The 21388-nt window shown below is 38.4% G+C and overlaps 4 protein-coding genes across 4 annotated transcripts; 2 read left to right on the forward strand and 2 right to left on the reverse strand.

Annotated features, from left to right (window-relative positions):
- Positions 1–2097: 2097 nt before the first annotated feature.
- Positions 2098–3551, reverse strand: LOC145493466 (uncharacterized). Its single transcript, XM_081472938.1, has one exon. The coding sequence runs from the start codon at positions 3120–3122 to the stop codon at positions 2277–2279; it is 846 nt and encodes a 281-aa protein (XP_081329064.1). The 5' UTR covers positions 3123–3551; the 3' UTR covers positions 2098–2276.
- Positions 3552–6566: 3015 nt separating this feature from the next.
- Positions 6567–9478, forward strand: LOC145492960 (uncharacterized). Its single transcript, XM_081472334.1, has one exon. It carries the CDS (start codon positions 8393–8395, stop codon positions 9467–9469), a length of 1077 nt encoding a protein of 358 aa, XP_081328460.1. The 5' UTR covers positions 6567–8392; the 3' UTR covers positions 9470–9478.
- A 354-nt stretch (positions 9479–9832) lies between these two features.
- Positions 9833–16823, forward strand: LOC145493936 (N(4)-(Beta-N-acetylglucosaminyl)-L-asparaginase-like). The gene is made up of 10 exons (XM_081473428.1): positions 9833–11078; positions 11800–11938; positions 12391–12547; positions 12881–12932; positions 13505–13543; positions 13942–14030; positions 14498–14513; positions 15730–15797; positions 15934–16041; positions 16677–16823. The coding sequence occupies exons 1-10, from the start codon at positions 10967–10969 to the stop codon at positions 16815–16817; spliced, it is 921 nt and encodes a 306-aa protein (XP_081329554.1). The 5' UTR covers positions 9833–10966; the 3' UTR covers positions 16818–16823.
- Positions 16824–16833: 10 nt separating this feature from the next.
- Positions 16834–20575, reverse strand: LOC145493914 (uncharacterized). The gene is made up of 3 exons (XM_081473401.1): positions 19259–20575; positions 18467–18613; positions 16834–17638 (listed from the first exon to the last, which is right to left on the reverse strand). The coding sequence occupies exons 1-3, from the start codon at positions 20573–20575 to the stop codon at positions 17429–17431; spliced, it is 1674 nt and encodes a 557-aa protein (XP_081329527.1). The 3' UTR covers positions 16834–17428.
- Between the last annotated feature and the right edge of the window lie 813 nt (positions 20576–21388).

Genomic DNA, 21388 nt, shown 5'->3' on the forward strand with positions numbered 1-21388 from the left:
TCGCCCAAGAACACAACACAGGGCTTGAACCCAGACCGCTCGATCCGGAGACGAGCGCACTAACCATGAGGCTACCGCGCCTCCCCAATACATGTACACAGACGCTCATTTTGTGAGCTTTGGCTTCCGAGCCTGTCGTGCACCTCATAGGAATTACGAGCTCATAACCTAAATGTTTTAGTGGAATTCTTACCAAATTGCCTTCAAATAACGATTTCCAATCATTTCTCAACGTCGTATTAATCTTCACGCCTTAACAAAATCGCACGAACTAAATACACTGCACACTAATGGACGATTGTGAATGGGTAACTCAGCCAATCAGATTGTAAAGTTTGCATTGGTACACGAGTAGAATTCCACTAATTGCTGTTACATGTGTTAATATAAATCTGCTACTTGATTCTATCACCAATGCCGTTCTCTACTGATTACGCTACTCTCTATCTATTCTGTTTTAGTAGAATTCTACTGGTAAACTAATGCAAATGCTGCAATCTGATTGGCTGAGCTACTCGTGCACTATCAGCCATTATAGTTCACCACTAAATTTTCTCCGATTCTTATTGGTTTAAACTGATCACGTGACGCGATAGTGTTCATCCGCGGAGAGACACTATCAGCCCATAGTACCCGTCCGAGGAAAATACCCAGATGGATAGTATTCGCCCGTGAAAAAATATTTCTGTCAACAAGCTGGCTTATAGAAAATAAAAAATTGAATTTATAAGAGGGTTTTTGTTTGTTTTCTTTTTCGCATTTTACGTTTGGCTTTCACGGCTTTCATCTAAAAAAGTTGAAAATAATTCAATACAATTTTTGAACTGGCGCACGGAAGAAAATTTAGTGGTGAACAATAAAGACAATAGAGTGTTTATGTCTCGGAACTATCGGTCTGATAGTTGCCCCTTGGAAATTTGATGTTCTTAAAACTAGCATATTTGTTTTAAGAACATCAAATTTCCGCGGGGGCAACTATCAGCCGATAGTTCCTCGACAGAAACACTGTATTGTTTAATTAGAGTGCAGTGACTGTCGGTCGTCTATGAAATGGCAATGTTTTTCGTTTTCCCGAAGTTTTGAAGAAAATTTTAGATCAAATGATAATTAAATTCCTGCAATGCTAAAAAAAGACTTTAAAAACTTGCAATTATTGGAAAAACGGGTGAGCGCGTGTAGACAATTGCAAATGTCAAATGACAATTCACTCAGCGCGATTTTTCTAAAGCATGAAGCTTAATAATACGTAAAAAGATAATTGGAAACTGTTATTTGTGTAAATCCTAGTTAGTATTATACTAAAACAATTAGATTATTCGCTCTCAATTTCTGTGAGGTGATAGTTAATCTGGCCAGAGGAGAGGGACAGGCTTCTAATGTCCGCGTGAAATGGCAAATGGATGGGTTAGAAATTTCTTATCGGGCTTTGTCATTCGCTCTTTAAAACATGCAGAGCCTGACTTTCTTTACTGGTTTTAAGCCAGCTTTAGTAGTTTTCTGACGTTTTGTGAAAATCATGTAATTCAAAATTTAGGAAAAGCTTCTTGCATGAACAATAAAATATCGTACCAAATTGTATTGTTACCTACATGATATAGTTTAGAAAAAGACACAAACGTTCTGGCTCATCGCTTCAGCCAGGCCATTAAGCGACATTAGCAAAAAAAAATGTTGGGGGTTTCAATTCAACCTCCGCAGGCGTATTTTGGGCGCGTGAGTGCACATTTTAGTATTAGGCCGCCATCTTGGATTTGTGCCCAATCCCGCCTGGCGGCATCGAAAACCTGGTTTACCTAGCGTTCCGCTCCAAAATAACGTCTACACTGCAAGCTATATAGGTTGAGGATTTTAATAGAAATCAATAGAAAGAAATCAAAATCATTTACCGATCCAAAGTGAAAAATTGTGAAAACCTCTAAAAAACGCGTAGTCCTCACATACCTTAACTATAATTACCGAATAAACTAAACAAAAGAGTTAAAAACTTTGTACAATAACATCCAAAAAACTAAATAAATAAATTCGGGAAAAAATTTACCGTCATGAAAGCTCTATAAAAATCTACGCTACGTAATCAGAATCTATGGATCTGTGGCTAAAAGATCATGACTAGAATACATAGTTCCATTTCTGACCGTCAGTAAAGGGTGGTAGCATTGAATCCTCGTTGCAACTGAAGCGCAAATGGAGCGAGGTTCCGGTGACGAGTCATGTTCATGCAGCATGTCTACGATCTTTTTATGTAGCCTCTTAGACCTGACTTCAACTTATGCTCTTCAATAAGGGCGATGATATAATAAGTTACCTACAACCACTGGACAAAACATCAGCGCTTGTCTGCGAAATTTCGACTTAACGACTGAGGCGACATAGCTATCTGTGAGCCACAAGTTGCGTTTGTCGTGTCGGATATCCATTGGAAATATATGGCTTACTGCCTTTGCGTGAAACGCATTAAACATAGGACCGAATAATATCATGGTGGGATTTGCAAGCGTGGTTTGGTTAACAACCTTGCTATTGCAAGCCGGTCGTATTCTCCGATGGCGCCTTCTTGATCCATCATGTCCTTCGTGATCACCTACGCCTACAGCGGGCTCGTAATTCAGAAGCCAGTCTTGAAAAACGCTGATTGGAGTGAGTCGCATCATTTCCGGTGTTGCTGCCTTGCTGAACTGTAGAGTGATGTCATCACCAAGGAAGATATAGTAGAGGTAGTCATGTCTTCTTTGCACTGCGTGGAAATAAAGCATATTTCGACCAGAATCCCAGGTTGTTTCATTGCCAAACGAGTACTTGATATGTGGTGCGCTCTTTTCTCGGCATTCAGTTTTATAACTCAAAACAATTACGTCGCATCGACATTTCGAAGCATCGCTTAATTCCAGAGTTTGGATTAGACTTGGTGTAAGGCATTGCTCAGTTTGCGTGAGATAAATAAAAGGTGGCGAGACCTTACTTTTCATTGTGTATTCCGTGATATTCACAACATGAGAGTTTCTCGAGCCGGTGGTCTCTCTGATTTGGTCGTCTTGTACGTTCACTAACAAGTAGGAAGTAACAAACACACAGGTAAAAATGGCTGAAAACTTCTTGAGCGTTTGTCTCTTGTTGGTTAGCATTATAAAGGTTTCTCTCAATGCTTCGTGTCTCTGACAGAAGCTTGAAAATCTTCCTGTATCCAGCCCTTGAAGTTAGCGGTAAGCTGCAAAATATATTTACATATTCCTCTTGAACCAATGATGTGTGATACGAAGGTCAATGCAAACCGGACTTCTTACCCAAAGGCAAAATGTGATATGGTATACAGCATCGAGAACTATTGAAGAAAAAACAATTCCATTATCCTTCAAAACAAATAACTCACTCCAAACACAAAAGCAATATCCTTAATGATCGAAAAAGGTGAACTGAAGAGAAGCCACTTTGCGTCACAAAATCTATTTTCCGCTGTCAATTCCTGATATAAAGGCTTAATACGTCACAATCACGTACGCAGTGGAATTCATTGGTTATACGGCTCAAAGTCGTTCCAAATTTACCTCTTTGAATACTGAAAGGAAATGGAATTATATAACTAATGTTTTGAGATGGATATTAATCTGTTTACGATCGAAGAAATAGCCGGGTTTATTTTCACAACAACTTAACTAGTATACTGACACCACTCAAACACAATACCATGCATATATAATTATATTTAGTATCACCCAACTAGTGGACTAATGCAAATCCTGTATTCTAATTGGCTACGCTACTAGAGGACTATTAGTAATAGTCCTCGAGTAGCGAAATTGGCGCAATCGAGCGTGACGCTTTCTTTCGTTTTATTCCCAAATAAATATTTCTTCAACTTGCATTTCCTAACTTTATTATTGCCTTTTCTGTCCGTAGCCCTTGCGGGCTGGGGGTCTAATTGTTAAATATTTCATGCTCGTTAATTTACGATATCAAGAGCTGAGTTTATTGTAAAGAGGCTCTCTTTTTTGGGGTGGAATTGCATCGCACGAAATGTTTGTTTTCATATTTGCGTCAAAGGCTCAGACATGTTAAACTGAGCGACTATGTGATTCAGGGCCATATGGATGGACAAAAGAGTTCATAGCTCGTCACAATATGCAGCTAAGCTTATTTCACAATACAGGCTTTAAGGGCTTCCAATTTACTTCAGTTTTTATCGTGCCCATCCGACTACCCGACTCGTAAAAAGTGATATTGCCATATTACATTAAAACCTCAAGCTCAACCCTTAAACCGGACCACGGAATGGATATAACAAAACCTTGTAAACCCTTGCTCTGGTCAGAGAGCCGCATTCATTAATTAAGAGCGTGAGAGTAAGTGCACGTGCAGTCGTGGCCCGGAGAGGGTGGGGAGGGGGGGGGGACGGGGGCAGGGGGGAGAAAAGTACTCCCATAAAATGGACTATACTATGTGCGACCCCAAGGGGTATGGTGAGTTTTTAGCAGTTTTGGTCATAAATAGGGTATCGATTTTGGTCACTTTGGTTTCAAAAAGGGTATGGTTTTTGCACTCTTGTCTTGAATTCGTTTTTTTTTTTTTTTTTAGAGGAAGCTTCTTTTTCATCATTGTCTATAAAACCATTAACAAACGCCCTTCGCAATGACTTTGACATCTGTTTAAACTAGGTAACTAATTACGATACAGGTATGAAACAGGGTATCAAGGTTTTGATCAGGTCATAAATAGGGTAGGAAAAATTACAGATTTTTGTCTTAAATAGGGTAAGGGTTTTGGGAAGCGGGCCGCACACCCTCACCCGATTTTTCTGGGAGAAACCCCCTTCCCCTGGGACTGAGTTATGATAAGTGGCTGGTGGGAATTTTTGTGAATTTTTCCTTCTTCGTTGCTGTGAACATCACGCAAACTATTAAAAAACAATTCATTGAACTATTTTATTTTTAAGTAGCCATTTTTTCCTTGTCCAGTAGTAATACCATAATGTTTGTTTGCGTAAGACTTGCCAATACCGGCCTACTCGTAAAAATAGACAATTTTTGTAAGTCAAATATCGATCGATTGTGTAAATCGCTGGTGACGTCACTTTCCTGCGGTTATTCGTAGGCTTGTGTTCGGTTTTTAGCAACTTTTCCGAGATTGCTTCTTGGTATATCTTGGTTTTGTGGAGGCTGCATTGTTGGTTAGCTTGAGTGGGTGTTGTTTGTGTCTTTTAAGCCTTTGTTTGACGTCATTTGATGATGATGATCACAATAAACATCCGCAACACTGAGAAACTCGATGGAAGCTGCCAAATAATTTTTTTTAATTACTCCACCGATCTATGTTTGCTCACAATTTTCTTGTTAAAAGACTAAACTGCCACCCAATTCACACAAAAATTGACCAAAATATTAAAGTTTCTGTTAACTAAATTGGCAAATCCATATCCTAAACTTTAAAGAACTTAAGTTGACCTAAAACAATAGCACTCCAAAGCGGAACCACAATATCAACACTAGGGACAGTGACCTTTTACTGCATACATTAACATAAGTTATGTAACCACAGGTCGCTTCAAGAGCACGTCTTTACTTTCAACAGGAACATGTATGGTACTGATATAAAAGCGATAGCTTGTGTTGGGTAAAACAAGTTAATAGTAAAACCACTATAATTGTGAAACTGCTATATTCAGTTAGATTTACCGTATACTTACGTTGAAAATAACTTTTAGTCCGCACGCAAATGCCCTGTCAACGACTTAGGTTAGGCGCTTATAAACCATTTCACAGCCTATAGACAGCCGTGTATGTAAGTTTCCGGCTGTAGCATACACTGTTTTTTTTAAATAGGAAATAGAGGTTGCATTCCTCGCAAATCAATGTTTAAGTTAGTGTTATTTAGTCGTACAGTGCAGTAATTCCACCTGGAGGGTAAGCGTCGCGTGTTACTGAGTTGTGCGATTACTATTGGTTAAAAACCTTCCAATGTCAATCAAAGACGAGCATGCGTATTAAAGTGAGAGACCCTCTTGAAAGAAAGCTGTTGAGGTTCGCTACTGTTTGTGTAGCGTGAAGGTTAACGGAATATCAGACTCCTGAATTCAGTCTCCGGCGTGTGGAATGTTACTGAACTGCAAAATGAAACAACACGAAAACTTGAACTACGACTAATTTCTATTTCTTCCGTCAAAATAAGAATTTAAAAGGCCAGTGCATGTTACAGAAACTTGCAAAAGGCGCCATCTGCCTGTGAAATGATTCATATCAGACCTAAAGTGAACTGTTATCAGTGTCACTAACTCCTGACAGCGTGTTGTACAATATTATTGAACTATTTTTCGGGCTCAACATGCTCTCACTATCAAATATGACTTGTTAACAATCAGTACTTACAGAAGCTTAGAGAAGACACTGAGAAAAGACTATCTTTCTTTGAAATGATTCATTTACCTACGGACTAAAAGTTATATTAAACGCAAATATACTTTAAGTCTAACCGACTGAATATGTTAGTTTCACAATTATAGTGGTTTTACTATTAACCAGTTTTCCCCAGCATAAGCTATTGCGTTTCAGTACCATACATGTTCCTGTTGAAAGTAAAGACGTACTCTTGAAGCGCCCTAACTTCATAACTTATATTAATCTATGCAATAACAGGTTACTGTCTTGTGGACATTGTGGTTCTTTTCTGTTTTTGATTGCTATTGTTATAGGTCAACTTAAGTTCTTTAAAGTTTAGGATATACACTTGTTTATTTAACAGCTAATTAACATTGTGGTTAGTTTTTCTGTGCATTGGGTGGTAGTTTAGTCTTTTAACGAGAAAATTGTGAGGAAAAATAGATCGTTGGAGTAATTAAAGATTGTTTGGCAGCTTCCATTGAGTTCGTCAGTGTTGCAGCTGTTGTGATCATCATCAAATGACGTCAAACAAAGTCTTAAACGACACAAACAACACCCACTCAAGCTAACCAGCAATATAGTCTCCAAAAAACCAAGATATACCAAGAAGCAATCTCGGAAAAGTTGCTAAAATCCGAACACACGCCTTTAACTTTAACAGTTCGAATAACCCGACAGGAAAGTGACGTCACCAGTTCTCTACAAGGTCGACTGATTTATCTGATTTATATAATTTGTCTATTTTTACGTACGAGCAGACCGGTATTGGCAAGTCAAACACAAACACAGTATAACTGATGGATAAAGAAGATAATGGCTACTTAAGTAGAAGGTAGTTAAATGGTTTGTTTATTTTAAGGTTTGCGAAGCAACGAACAAGGAAGCGAGGGTCACGAAAATTCCCACAAGCCACTCATCACGACCGCACGTGCACTCCCTCGCTCTTGATGAATGCGGCTCTCTTATTTGTCCCTGGCAAGGGTTTACAGGGTTTCATTATATTCATTTTGTGTTGCAAGGGTTGTGTTTGAGGTTTCAGTGTAACATGCCAATATCATTTTTACGAGTCGGGTATTCAATGTACACGACAAAACTGAAGTAAATTGTAGGCTTCAGTATATTTTAAAGCCTGTATTATGTAATAAGCTTAGCTGCATATTCTGACGAACTATGAACTCTTTTGTGTGACCCTAACTTTTGATGCGCATCAAAATATTGCCTGCTTCAGTTAGGCAATATTGAAGGTGTTCTGAATCAGCTTGTCCAGCCTTTGATGCAAATATGAAAGCAAACTTTTCGTGCAATGCAATTCCACTCCAAAAAAAAACAGAGCCTCTTTTACAATAACCTCAGCTCTTGATATTGTAAATTAACGGCCATGAAATAATTATAAATGCACGATCTCGTGTTTGTGTGATGTCAGTATACTAGTTAATTTGCTGTGAAAATAAACCCGGCTATTTCTTCGTAAACAGATTAATATCGATCTCAAAACATTAGTTATATAGTTCTTCTTCCTTTAAAGATTCAAAGAAGTAAATTTGGAAGAACTTTTAGTCGTGTAACCAATGAATTCTATTGAATACGCAATTGTGACGTGTTAAAATCAGGAATTGATTGCGGAAATAGATTTGTCTGACGCAAAGTGACTTCTCCTCGGTTCACCTTTTATGATCATTAAGGATATTGCTTTTGTGTTTGGAGTGAGTTGTTTGTTTTGAAAGGAAACTGAATATTGGGTTTAATGCTGTACCATATCAAATTTTGACCTTGGGTAAAACGACTTGTTTCCATTAACTGCCGTATTAACACCTCATTGGTTAAGATATATTTTGCATTTTACCGCTAACTTAAGAATTCTGTCAGAGACGCGAAGTCTTGAGACCTTTTCATTGACCGTCGTATTAGCATCTCATTGGCTGACATACATTTTGAAGTTTACCGTACTTCAACGTAAAGAATTGGAAACAGGACAATTCTCAGACTTCTGTCAGAGACGCAAAACCTTGACAGAGACCTTTACCATGATAACCAACAAGAGACAAACGCTAAAGCGGTTTTCAGCCATTTTCACTTGTATGTTTGTTACCTCGGGCCTGTTAGTGAACGTACAAGACGATCGACTTGTCAGAGAGACCACCGGCTCAAGAAACTCTCACGGTGTGAACATCACGGAATACACAATGAAAAGTAAGGTCTCGCCACCTTTTATTTATCTCACGCAAACTGAGCAATGCCTTACACCAGGTCTAATCCAAACTCTGGAATTAAGCGATGCTTCGAAATGTCGATGCGATGTCATCGTTTTGAGTTATAAAACTGAATGCCGAGAAAAGAGCGAACCACATATCACGTACTTGTTTGGCAATGAAACAACCTGGGGTTCCGGTCGAAATCAGCTTTATTTCCAAGCAGTGCAAAGAAGACTTGACTACCTCTATTATATCTTCCTCGATGATGACATCACTCTGAAGTTCAGTGAGGCAGCAACTCCAGAAATGAAGCGACTCACTCCAATCAGCGTTTTTCAAGACTGGCTTCTGGATTACGAGCCCGCTGTAGGCGTAGGTGATTACGAAGGACATGATGGATCAAGTACGCTCCGTTCAAGAATGCGACGGGTTTGCAATAAAAGGGTTGATAAAAAAACCATGCTTGCAAATCCCACCATATTATTCGACCCTCTGTTTAATGCGTTCCACGCCAAGGCAGTAAGCCATATATTTCCGATGGAAATCAGCCACGAAGAACGCAACTGGTGGCTCACAGATAAGTATGTTGCCTCAGTCGTTGAGTTGAAATTTCGCGGACAAGCGCTGATGTTTTTCCCAGTAGCTGTAGTGAACTTACTACATCGCCCTTATCCACAATCATCTCATGGAACTAACAAAGCTTGGCAAGGGTTTATTGAAGCTATTCAGGAGAAAGCGCCTACTCAATTCAAATACCACGCTTTATTCAGGACATTTCGCAGAAGTCCAAGAGTTTACATACAAAAATCGCGGACATATTGCATGGAAATAACTCGTCACCAGGACATCACGCCATTTGCGCACCTTGCATCTCGCTGGACAGTCAGAAATCAAGCGAGGTTCTCTTGAATCTTTTATCTATAGTTTAAATGATAATGTCGCGCAAATTTTTATTCATTTTTCAAGATTTTTGAAATTTCAAGTGGGAGTCTATTCAGTTTTTGATATTACTGTACAAAGTTCTTAACCCGTTTTGTTTATTAGTTTATTTAGTTACTTAGTTTTGGAATATGAGTACCAAGTTTTGTAAAGATTTTCAGTTCTATAAAGTAAGGTGGTTTATATAAATCATGTAAAGAAATAAGTTACACAAGAAACATAGAACAAAGCGTATCAATTTGTTATATTGGTGTTATGATTACAACGTAAGTAGTTTACAATGTATCTTGACGTCGTTTGACGTCAGGATTGAGCAGTAATTTTATGGTACTATTTTAAGTAACAAACAAGTTTGCGGTTGATTCGTTAATTACCATTGTTTTAAAATTGTCCAGAACTTAAATGCCAACTGGGGTAATTTCAGCCTTTGTGTGAAAAGATGACTCTTGGTACCTCAAAGGCAACCAGCATCACATTTCATGATTATAAAGCCCGGTAAACATCAAAGAAGCGAAAAAAGATGGCCAGATTTATGTTGAAAGGTTCACCACCGTGCAAATTCTTTTTGTTTTACGCCATACACTATGATGACCAAGTAACCAGAACGTTTCTATTGATTAGCTCCTCGGTCAGAACATATTTAATAGAGGGGATTCGGCAAACATCAAAGGGGCCGACAAAGTTGCAAAGATTTATTTTGTAAGCCCCACGCCCGGGGTCCACGACGTGCAATATAGTTTTAAGCTTGTGCTTCGGCTTCGGGGAAATTTTTCTTGCGGGACACAGCGCGTAAGATAGCGTCATCTTGCCCTCTCGGGTAGCCAATCACAGTGTAGGATTTGGTTCATCTTGCCCGCTCACGGACCTTGCCGTGTAATAAAAAAATTTGTTACATAGCTGGCGTTTTTCCCACCACAGCGCGCCCAGTCATTGGCTAGTTCATGGTCACATGACATCTAACAATGAAACTGTTTCCCGCCAAATTCCATGAGCAGGCAACATTGCGTTAAACGGGAAGCAGTTCACTGTTACCCGTGAAATGTTGACCGCTGTGCACGTCATTTGTCAATAAAGTGATTATTTGTTTTCCACCGGTTTGACCCATTTGTTTTGCTATGTAACAAATCACTTAATGACTGGTCCCTTGGGGAACAGTGAATTTTGTTTCCCTCGAATCTCTATCGTTCTGTCTTTTGTTTGGTGGCGTTGTCGTTTCCATTGCCGTCATGGTTTGCTTAAGCTTTCTATTAGCAGTCAGTTCTTGTCCGACTTTATTATTTTTTTGAGCTGTAAATTGATCGCAGGTGACGTCAAGATGTGATAAGTTTTGAAAATCGTGGAGGATCGATAAGGCCCTGGGGAAGAGGTTGGGTAACACAGGTCAGCGGTAATGTTTCGTTTCCAGTCGACACCGGTAAGTACCTCATGTATCCCTTATTATAGTGTATTTAGAACTTCTCGTCCAAGATGGCGGTCGTTGTTGGCACCTGGTCGTTCAGTTTGGGGGCAGTAAAGTTGATTTCCGATAAGTTACGCGAAGGGAGCGAGTGTCTTGATGCTCTGGAAAGTGGAGTAAACGGTAATTAATCTATCTCTTTTGTTTTCAAAACACTCGGAGAACTTAAATCTACAATAATTTTAAGCTGTCAGACGAATTCCGGCAGCGGGAGTTAAGCTAAGCTAGTTAAGTCTCTTACATAATATTGCAAGGTCGTAATTTTGTGATCATGTAAGCTTTGAGAGCCATAAAAGTGTTAAGAGTTGAATCTGATCAATCCATGCATGCGTGGGATAGTTGTGTGCATGGGGCATTCAATCCCCCTCCCCCCCCCCCCTCCGCCCCCTTCTTAAGCTTGTAGAGATTTTATAAAGGGGCTGCTAAAGTCATGTAACATCTGAGATTACTATGATGTCATCATTTATTTTGATCCACTGAATATTTTTGAGGGTGCAGATATTTGCGAGGGTGTGAGAGAGGTGGAGCTTGATCTGTTATTTATTTATTTACTTATTTATTTATTTATGTATTCATTTTCATTTATTTTATGTTGTTGGTTGTTGGGGGGGAGGGTTAATTTTGACTTAATCTTTTCTATTGGGGATTGTGCATAATTATCTAAAATAAACTGGCCCTGTGAAAGCGTTTGGTCTAATGTCTGTAAAATTTTTTTGAAATCATCTGTTCCAAACTAATGCTGTTCTTCTCCATTTATGTTTTAGTAATAAATTATTATGAGTGCAGTTTGCTGATTTACAATAGCCTATGTAAGTTCTTTTGCAAAAAATTCTTTTGCTTCAAGTGATTGAAGACGATTCAGAGACAGGCTGCTTTTTTGTTGGAAGGGGAGGAATTCCAAATTCTAAAGGTGTGCTGGAGTGTGATGCAGCAGTAATGGTGGGAGATAAATGCCGTTTTGGTGCAGTTGCTGCTTTGCAAGGGTGAGATTACATGCATTTGATCATTATGATACAGATTTGAATGGTCTGGTTTAGTACAGTTGAACCTCCTGGTGGTTGAGGTGGTCGCATGCAACTGGAGGCTCCAGGTGCATGCGACCACCTTGACCACCAGTTTTTCAAAGTATGAAAAGTTTCCAAGTCAAATCACTATTATTTGGAACCTCTTGTGAGTGACCATCTCTTGTCAGCGACATTTTGGGTGATCACTTACGGGAGGTTTGACTGTATGAATTGTACAATCAAGGAAATTGTGGAAATTTGTTCATTTTGGGCTGCAGGATGAAGGGAGGTTTGGGCAACATGACCAAAACTCTAAACCTGCATGTGTGACTTAGTTGTAATGTACACTCTCACTTCAGAGTCTTGTAGAACCATGCTCCCATAACGGCATGCTTCCTACTTTACATTCATCTGTTTTTAATTTTCTTTAGAGTTGCGATGCCTCTCTCAGTTGCTAGATGTGTGATGGAGAAATCACCCCATAGCATGCTAGTGGGTGAAGGTGCACAGGACTTTGCCTCTAGGAATGGATTCCCTGTGGAATCAAATTCATTGTTACAGACCAAGACGTCAAGAGAAGCATTTGAGGTGAGATAGTATTTTGTGAATATTTTGTTCATATAAATATGCATAATTTAACTGTAATGTTTTGTGATTACTGGTACTTTAAAAATGTGCTGCTAACTATTCCACACTAGCAGCTAGGCTGTGCCCTGCATTGACAAACTCAATTTTTCCTCCAAACAATTTAAAAAAAAAGAAAAAAGAATGACAGAAGTCTTGAGAAAACTGCATGACATTTTTACTTCATCAATATTGTGATCCATGCAGATGTCCCCCCTAGTGTGTGCCGACTTTAAGTCAAATACAGCCTCTGTTCAGGATGAGCCATAATTTGTTGGAACTTTCCTGTTTTAGTAGAAGTTCCTTGTAAAGTCAGTCGAAGTCGAAGCAGGCAGCCACGACACAATAGGTAAAGACAAGCTATTTCATGACAATGAGACAAACCTTTTTTCAGCTGATGATTAAGAAACAGAAAACATGTACCGTGTTTTTATCAAGTTATAGAAACATGAGTGAAATTTTGGGAGAACAAGAAATGTTGTGGGAACAGGAGCCACAGGTGAGTGTTTCCACAGCTTTTTTGAGTTCTCCCAAACTTTCACGAGTGTTTCTATAACTCGATAGAAACACGGAGAACATGTTTTCTATTTCTTTTAGGAAACACCGCGACGAAAAAATGGGAAACAACTTGTTAACTTTGATTATCAAAATGTAAATTCTCTTTGCTCGTGCCACCATTACGTCAAAAGCTCATGCTAGTTCTGTGTTTCTATCAAGTTATAGAAACACGATTTTTAACCAGGTGAATAGAAGCCACAGAATATTAAAAAAAAGCTAGTTTACATGTACATTTCTTAAACAAACAATCAACAAATAATTTTTGATATGTAAAATGTATGAATTTTTCCTCTGATTAGCTCACTAAAATTTGTTGTCCATTTTAAAATTCTAAAATCCTTTGTTCATTTTGCTCTCTTATAGGCATTATAGTGCTGGACTCCAAAAGACACATGGCTGCAGGTAATTATTGCCATCATGTGCACCTCTCAGCCGAGGGGAAGGGGGGATAGCAATTGTTCCCTAGACCCTTGAAAATTTCACCTTTTCGCTCCCAGCTGCTTCCCTTATAGATGAATTTCATTGTTCCCTGAAGTTTCCTTAAGTTTAACAGTTAAGATATTCCTTGTTCTCTTGGAATAAATGATTATGTTCCCTTGTTCCCCCTAACCCCTGGGAGGTCTCCAGAATCCCTGGGAGGCCCTCACACATTTTCCTTGCACACAAGCCTGTGGATTACTGTGATCACAATGATAATAATTATTTTGAAAGAGGTTTACACAATACGTGAAGTGTTCATTTTAAGATCCCACGAAATCAACAAACCTTATAAATTTTATATTATATTGTTGCACCCTCAGGTGTTTCAACAAGTGGGTGTTCCTTCAAACATCCTGGCCGAGTCGGAGACTCACCCCTTCCTGGGTCAGGATTGTATGCTGATGACGAGGTACTAGAAAGTCTTATTTGTAATATTTATGACATTATCATCACCATCATCTTCCTGCCACAATGCCCTTTGCATGCATTTGTGTGCCTATCATCCCTTGTTGGCTTGCAATGCATAAAAATGGTTATGGCTAGTCATAGTGTACTTAAGGTGAATGTATTGCAGGCAGATATAGTATACAATGTAAAGTATTACTGTAATTAACAGTACTTAGCCAAATAATCAATAACTATAAACTTATTAAAAGACAACATAAATTTTTAGATCATAGTTAATATTTATACAACTTAATCTGTGAGCCAGTTCTCATTGAAGTGCATGCAGCTCTAAACTTGTTGATCGGTTGATAAAATGTAAAAAAACAGACTACGAGAAAGATGTTTAAGAGTGGATGAAATTTGATAGTAGGGGTAGTGGAGACTAATAAATGTATATTTTAAATACTTTTATTTCTCTTTGTTTTGCAGATCGGTGCTGCAGCAGGTTTGTTCCCAAAGTTCTACTATGTTTAGCATACTTGAATGAATGTCGGAGATACAGTTGCACTACATGTAAGAGCAGGTGTTTAAAGATGGGAGTGAGACTATCTTGTAAAAGAACAGTGAAGATTTTTTGAGTCTGAACATAACTTGTGTATTCTTGGACAAGAATGTGACAAAATCCTTAGGCTCTATCAATGGCTAGATTCTCCACAGTGAAGTTAGACAAAGTGTTTAAAATAAATGTACCTTTCATGAACAAAAGATCAAGATACTGTACTGTTAGATACATGTATCGCCCAAGTGTGAAGTGTTATGAATTGATCATAGATCACTTGGGCGAGAAACATGATCACGATCTTAGAAAATGGGCCCAAACAACAAGGTCGAAAAGATTTTTTTTTTGCTATCATCAAGAAAGAAGAACATTTCAAGTGAAGTGGACAGTCTGAGTGTAACAGAGAATTTATGGCCTGTAAAATTAACTGATCACATTGTATTTACATGTATGTGAAAATGTATATTTAATTTATCATAAAATATCAATGTTAACTTTATTACTAAGAGTGATGGGTAGTAGAAATCCTGGCACTCTTTATGCTGGGGAGAAACCGGACAGTGATAGACTAGTCAGAACAATTCATGCAATATTATGAATACAGTTCTGATCTGAAAATTAAGACAGTAATGAAACTTATAAAAATGTGTTATTATTATTATTATTATTATTATTATTATTTGAATAAGAAGCGATTTTTGTAAACATTTAACTATAAAAAATTGCGATAAAATATTTCTAAGCATATTGCATAAAAATTTTGTTGAAAAACAATGTTTTGACTTTGAGCTAACGTCATTATCAAGTCAAAATGATAGTTGATAAAAAATGTATAAATAGTCAGTAAAACAATAGTTCAATGGATGTGTTAAAATGTTTAAAATTAAACAAAGAGTGCCAAGGGAAATTTGATTGCCTCGTCTATGAGATGCTTTGCATAAAGGAACGGAATCCAAGCTTGAACACGCAAACTGACTCCATCCGTACGAGACTCTTTGTTTAATTTGTTTAGTTTGACGTTGTAACGTCGTCGTTTTTTAACAAAATTTTTAACTTTCTCAATATACTTAGAAATATTTTATTGCAATTTTTTTATAGTTAAATTATTATTATTATTATTATTATTTTTAAGTGGTTGACAGCTTGACATTTTGATTGACAGCTACTGGAGATGGAGACAAAATGATGAGGTTTTGCCCTGCTTTTCATGCAGTCCAACTCATGAAAGAGGTTTGTTTTGTACACATATTCATTAATGCATGATAAATAGGAAGACAGTATTGTACAACTCGGTAACATGATGCAACAATGAATTGAATAAATACTGTCAGTAACTCAGTCACTGATTTCACCTTTTATTATTCAGGGTTATTCTCCCCAAGAGTCGTGCGAGTTGGTTGTAAAAGAAGCACAGCGAAAAGCAGGAATGACCTCAAAACCATTTGAAATGGCCTTGATTGCCATCAACAAAAAGGTGATTTTATAAAGATGTTTTGATGTCAAGTTCCTTGAATTCCTTCATTTATAACTGCTGTCATGAAAACTACCTGTAGCAAGTGCATAATTATAAATGAACACAAATACATCCCATGCTGAGGAAGACTACAAGTATGTCATATTTTACATAACTCATGGTTAGTTAGACAAGTGAATAGACACAAAAGCCACCTTGCACAAAGAAAGTTTTTTTTTCTATTATTGCACACAGTAACATTTTCTTGGCAGTGACTATGAACTTCAAAAATTTGCGAAGTCTGATTTGATCAGAAAAAATTTAGCTGCAGAAAAAAATCAGCTCAAACCTGACTTTTCTTTGGCTTTATTTTCACAACTGTTTCACGCAGCTGTAACTGATATGCTCATTGATGACTATAATTTTTTCTTGTCCCCAAACCCCTGATAAATCAGAGTTCATGTAACACCATGCAAGTGTAACACAATAACTTCCAAGTCAGAGGAATGTGTGAGAAAATTATACTGCACAAAACTCTCTGAAAGGGAAATGTTTAATGAGCTCACAGAGAGAGGAAACTACAATTCACTACAAGACTAATTTTATCTAGTTTTAGGTAAAGATTTGACTGTAAATGTGGTTTTTTTTTTTGTCAGGGTGATTTTGGGGCAGCTGGCACTGTTCCGTTTTTTGAAGATCAAAAACTGAAAACTTCATATTCTGGATTTCCATTTGTTGTCTGGACTGAAGAAATGACAGCACCAGAAATCAGAGTCCAACCCCCTGTCTGCTGGTAATCCAGTATTTTTTAGAGTACGGAACTCTCACATAGACTGTGAGCAACCATTCATTTTATTTTTTTAACTCCTTCAAGCACAACACAAAAGAAAGTGCACCAGGCTGGGAAGAGAAAAAGGAGTTGCTGGTCGAACTGCACATTGGACATGTCATATCGATAAATGTGACAATGTTTTGATTTAGGAATGTCTCTATGTTTGTAGGTTGTTGGGAGCTAAGATTGCTCCAACCTGGAGTATATCCTAATATGTTGTTATTTATGCAATCATCCCACAAGAGTGAAAACATTATGAAATAAATTTAATTTTATTATTTATCTTTTTTTCACATTCTGCCAAATAATGACGTACATTCAGTCAGGAGAAACAACAGTCTTGTGGTTGTATGAATGCTTCAATCTGCAGTGTATAAATTATACACTTTGCAATTATAAATTACATGACTTTTTGTATTGCATTTTTCTCACTTTGTACCATCTTTTTACTCACGGTAAAAAAATACACTCCGTGAAATAAAATAAATTTGTGTGCACAACTTGCATATGCTTAAGATACAGTAAAATATGTACAGTTGTCACATGGTGTGTATATACATACAACCCTAAAATTTATCAGAGTCGTATTTTTGATGCCAGATCTTTTCTAATGGTATCAACTTCCTTCTTCTCCTTTTCATGTCTCAGTCTTAAGATCTCCAATACTGTGATCTCCTCCTGGTTGTCATCAGCTCGTGAGTCCCTGTATCGTCCAGATCCTGGGCTGCCTCTTCTCCTACTTGCCATTTGCTTCGGTTTAGGAACATTCTTGGCATAGTTTAAAGCCTGCAAAAATAAACCAGAAAAAAAATTAACAAATCAGATTGGCTGTCAACAGGCCTGATTTTAGCCCAAATCTGACAGTGTACTGTATGTTTCATGCTTGTAATTGGACAGTAGGTGACAATTTGTGTGCACTCTTCCTTGGACAGATGTACTGAATAAGATTGTTTTCCCAGTGTACTTAGTCATAACACACTCAACTGTTGAAGCTTTTGATTGTTATCAAGATGTTTAACCGATGACTATGGTAATCAAATTCTGTTACAGTTTTGATTAATTGGTAACTGAACTTTGTGTTGTCCAAGTCTGTTTGTAATCAGAATTGATTGAAGTGACAAGCAAATCAGACTCCGCTATGCGGTTGTCCCATTTTGTTAATCAGTTGTTTGATTACAGACCAAATTGGACTCCACTTTGTCACATTTCTATTATGAATCACCTTCAACAATGTTAACTAACTTTATTATATCGCTAGCTCTGTCAGCAGGACACAATGAACCGAATCCTGCGCCGTGATTGGCTACCCAAGAGGGCAAGATGGCGCTATCTTGCCCGCTTGGGATTATTTGTTGTGTCCCATGAGAAATAGTGTTCTTTTTTGATATAATAAATCCTTTATTGACCAAGTTCTTTTCCTTGTGTGTGTATGGACCGAGACAGAGTTGGAAAAAAGAACTTGACCAATATCCAGCCATCTAGACCTCATGCTTGGTCGATAATCCATGTGTATTTCACTGATTCCCATGTACAGCACTTCCCATAATTGAATAAAACAGTATTCCTTTGAACACTTGAAATCATAATCATACATGTACATGTAGCATCACTTACTGTTTGTCTCTTTATCTCTGCCTCTATCACGTGTTTGGGTTTAGCTGGCAGCTGTGTTGATCCCTTCCCCTCTTCTTGTTTTCTCATGGTTGAATGCTGAGACCTCAACATTGCTGCATATTCTCGCTGTTTGCTAACTTTCTTCATCTACAAAAAAAAGAGCAGCCACAATGAGCTGTGAGTTATTCTTTTACGTGTGACAGCCCCAGTGAAAGTACATGTAGTCTCGAAAACAAAATTAACTTTTGCACTAAAGGTGCTGACTGGTCTCATCGACACAAATTGCACAAAAAATTGCCGAGTGTCATATCCCTTACACTGAACACGTCTCACAATGTTGTACTTTCACAACGATTACTACTGCACTGATCAATTTCATTTAAGGGGTGTTACGCTAGTTTATGTCTTGTGCAACTTGTCTTGCTAGTTCTGCAACAAAATTGTGAGACAATTTGCGAGAAAATTGTTCTCAATGGAAAATCTATCCCAGGTCCCAGGCAACCTTGCCAAGAATTTTTACAAGCCAGGCTAATAGCTACCTAAAGAGTTTTCAGTCGTTTTTTTTTTTAACATATGGAGAAGGGGAACCAATGATGATAATATGAGAGGGTGCTGTGTGACCACTTGAACTACATCATTTGCAGACAATTTACCAGTCAAAATCAAACCATAAATTCAGAACAAAAGATGGTGACTTCCTCATAATGATCATTAAATTCAAGTGTCATTATCATAGACAATTAATTCCGAGTTGGTCGCTTCATGTGGTTGCGATGTAATGAGAATTTTTACCTTTTCTTTGAACTCATCAGAATCAACATTTGGTCCCAAGCCACCAGCTAGGTGCTCAACGTTGGCACCTGCAAAGTTCCGGTAGTCCTTCAAGGTGTATGGTTTGTACTGAAAAGGCTGCCGCAAGCTAGAATAACTTCCAGATGCTTTACTGTCTCTACCAACATTTGCCATTTTCTGTAACGATGGAGAACTAGATTGTACTAAATAAGGTTCTGAGGAAAACTTCCTGTGGAGACTGGGTTCAGGAATTTTATTCCCTCTGTCAGAATCAGTATTTGGTAAAGCTGAAGACAGATTATGGTAATAACCTTCCTCATGTAAATGATGTATACTGGAGACGAGTGGTTTGCGATGGTAGCCGTATCCTCCTGGAGGTGCTGACTGAGTAGACAGTGGATTATAGTGTACTGGTGGGATAGGTCCTGCCATTGCATGTGACTGTCTCAAATTCGCCATAACACTTTGGTAACCTCTAGTGTAAGAAGTTGGTTGATATGAATAACCTGGCTCGTATGTGTTATGATATATGTTTGCAGTTTGACTTACATCATAGTATGGTCCATGATGCTGATTGTGATATGCGTTACGTGCACCATTTAAGAAACTATCTGGTAGCAAATCACCTTCTTGTCTATCGTGAACCAGGTATCCCGGATCATTTTGAATTTGACTGCCATTTCCACTGGAATTAACACTTTGATCTAAATCACTGTTGATGTCTTCTAAAAGTTCTGATTGATTCCCCAGGCTTGAATCTGAACCAGATGCAAAGCCTGGAGACTTTCCTCCTTCCTCTCTACTTCTACTTTTCTCGTCTAGTTTATTGTCGAGTTTATTTTTTGTCTTGGTTGCATGCATTCGAGCATAGCTAGTTTTCGCAGGCAATCGCTTCCCAACATTTTCTTTATTCCTTTCGATTATGTGCTGAGGACGCCGAGGCTTTAGAACTTTCTCGAGTTTTATAGTATTTGATTCATTAGTCTTTTGCGCTGGTGTTGAAGTCTTTGGAAAATCCAAAACTTGTTCTGTTAACTCCGAAGGATTGCTTGGCTCATCGGTTGTATTAACTCGATCAAGAACTCCAAATTCTTGTAACTTCGCTGACTCGAGAGAATCATTTAAGGAAAACTCCAAACTATCCTGTACCGTCTCTGAATCTGGTTCCCGTTCGTTTGTATCGACCATAGTGTCGTGAATTGCATCTTCGTTCAACGATTCTCTGTCCAATATGGCGGCCAAGACAGCAGGCGGCGCAAATGTGGTTATTTTCCCGTCCACACTGTCAATATTTTGTTTCTCCTCCTGCTTTTCCATTCACTGGATAATGAATATAAGTCACGGTTCCTTACTGTTCGGTAATAAGTTATATATATTGTACCTCGGACAGAAAAGTAAATGCCATCTTGTGTTCTCTTATTAAACGAACACAACTGACGTATTGACTACCCATAATGCATCACTTGTTGCCATGGCCATGCAACTGTGGTTTAGCGGTGGGGTGGGTGGGTAGGTGGGCGGGGGCGGAATGACACCACAAAATGTTCACGCAGTGGAAAGAAGCGGGGATGCTCGTCGCGTCCTCTCGCCTACAGGGTATCTAGGAAGGAAAGCCAATATTTTTAGCCGTCAAGGTTTCGTTTAGGGTTACGCTCAAAGAAATCACCGCCACACAAAAATGGTGGCCGAGACCGAAGATGTTATCTTGATCTATAGGCCAAGAAAGATTGGTCTTCTTTTGAGGGCTAATTCACATTTTCCGACGACCGTCCCGGACCGTTTCACATGGGAGTCCGTCTCGGGAACTTTGTACCGTCCTACAGCGGGGTTACTAAGGCTTGCAGTACAAAAACTACTTCAAATCTGGAACCATTGCGTATGTCTCTGTGTGAGGTTCTGATTGTTTCTGGTCACTCGACCGTAAAAAATAGCCCTGACAATCGAGAAAAAACTGTGCGAGGAAGCGTACGCATGCTTAAGAGGAAGAATATTAATGGGGGTTAGGTCTTTCCCGCGGTCTGGATCTGCCAGCCAACCTTAAGGTCTTTCACTTTGAGGAGACGCCGAAACGTTTACATCTTCTTACAAGTCTGGCAGTCTTCTCTAAAATTCGATTAAAAGAGAAAACCA

This window comes from Orbicella franksi, chromosome 7, assembly GCF_964199315.1.
Source record: "Orbicella franksi chromosome 7, jaOrbFran1.1, whole genome shotgun sequence".
Classification (NCBI taxonomy): domain Eukaryota; kingdom Metazoa; phylum Cnidaria; class Anthozoa; order Scleractinia; family Merulinidae; genus Orbicella; species Orbicella franksi.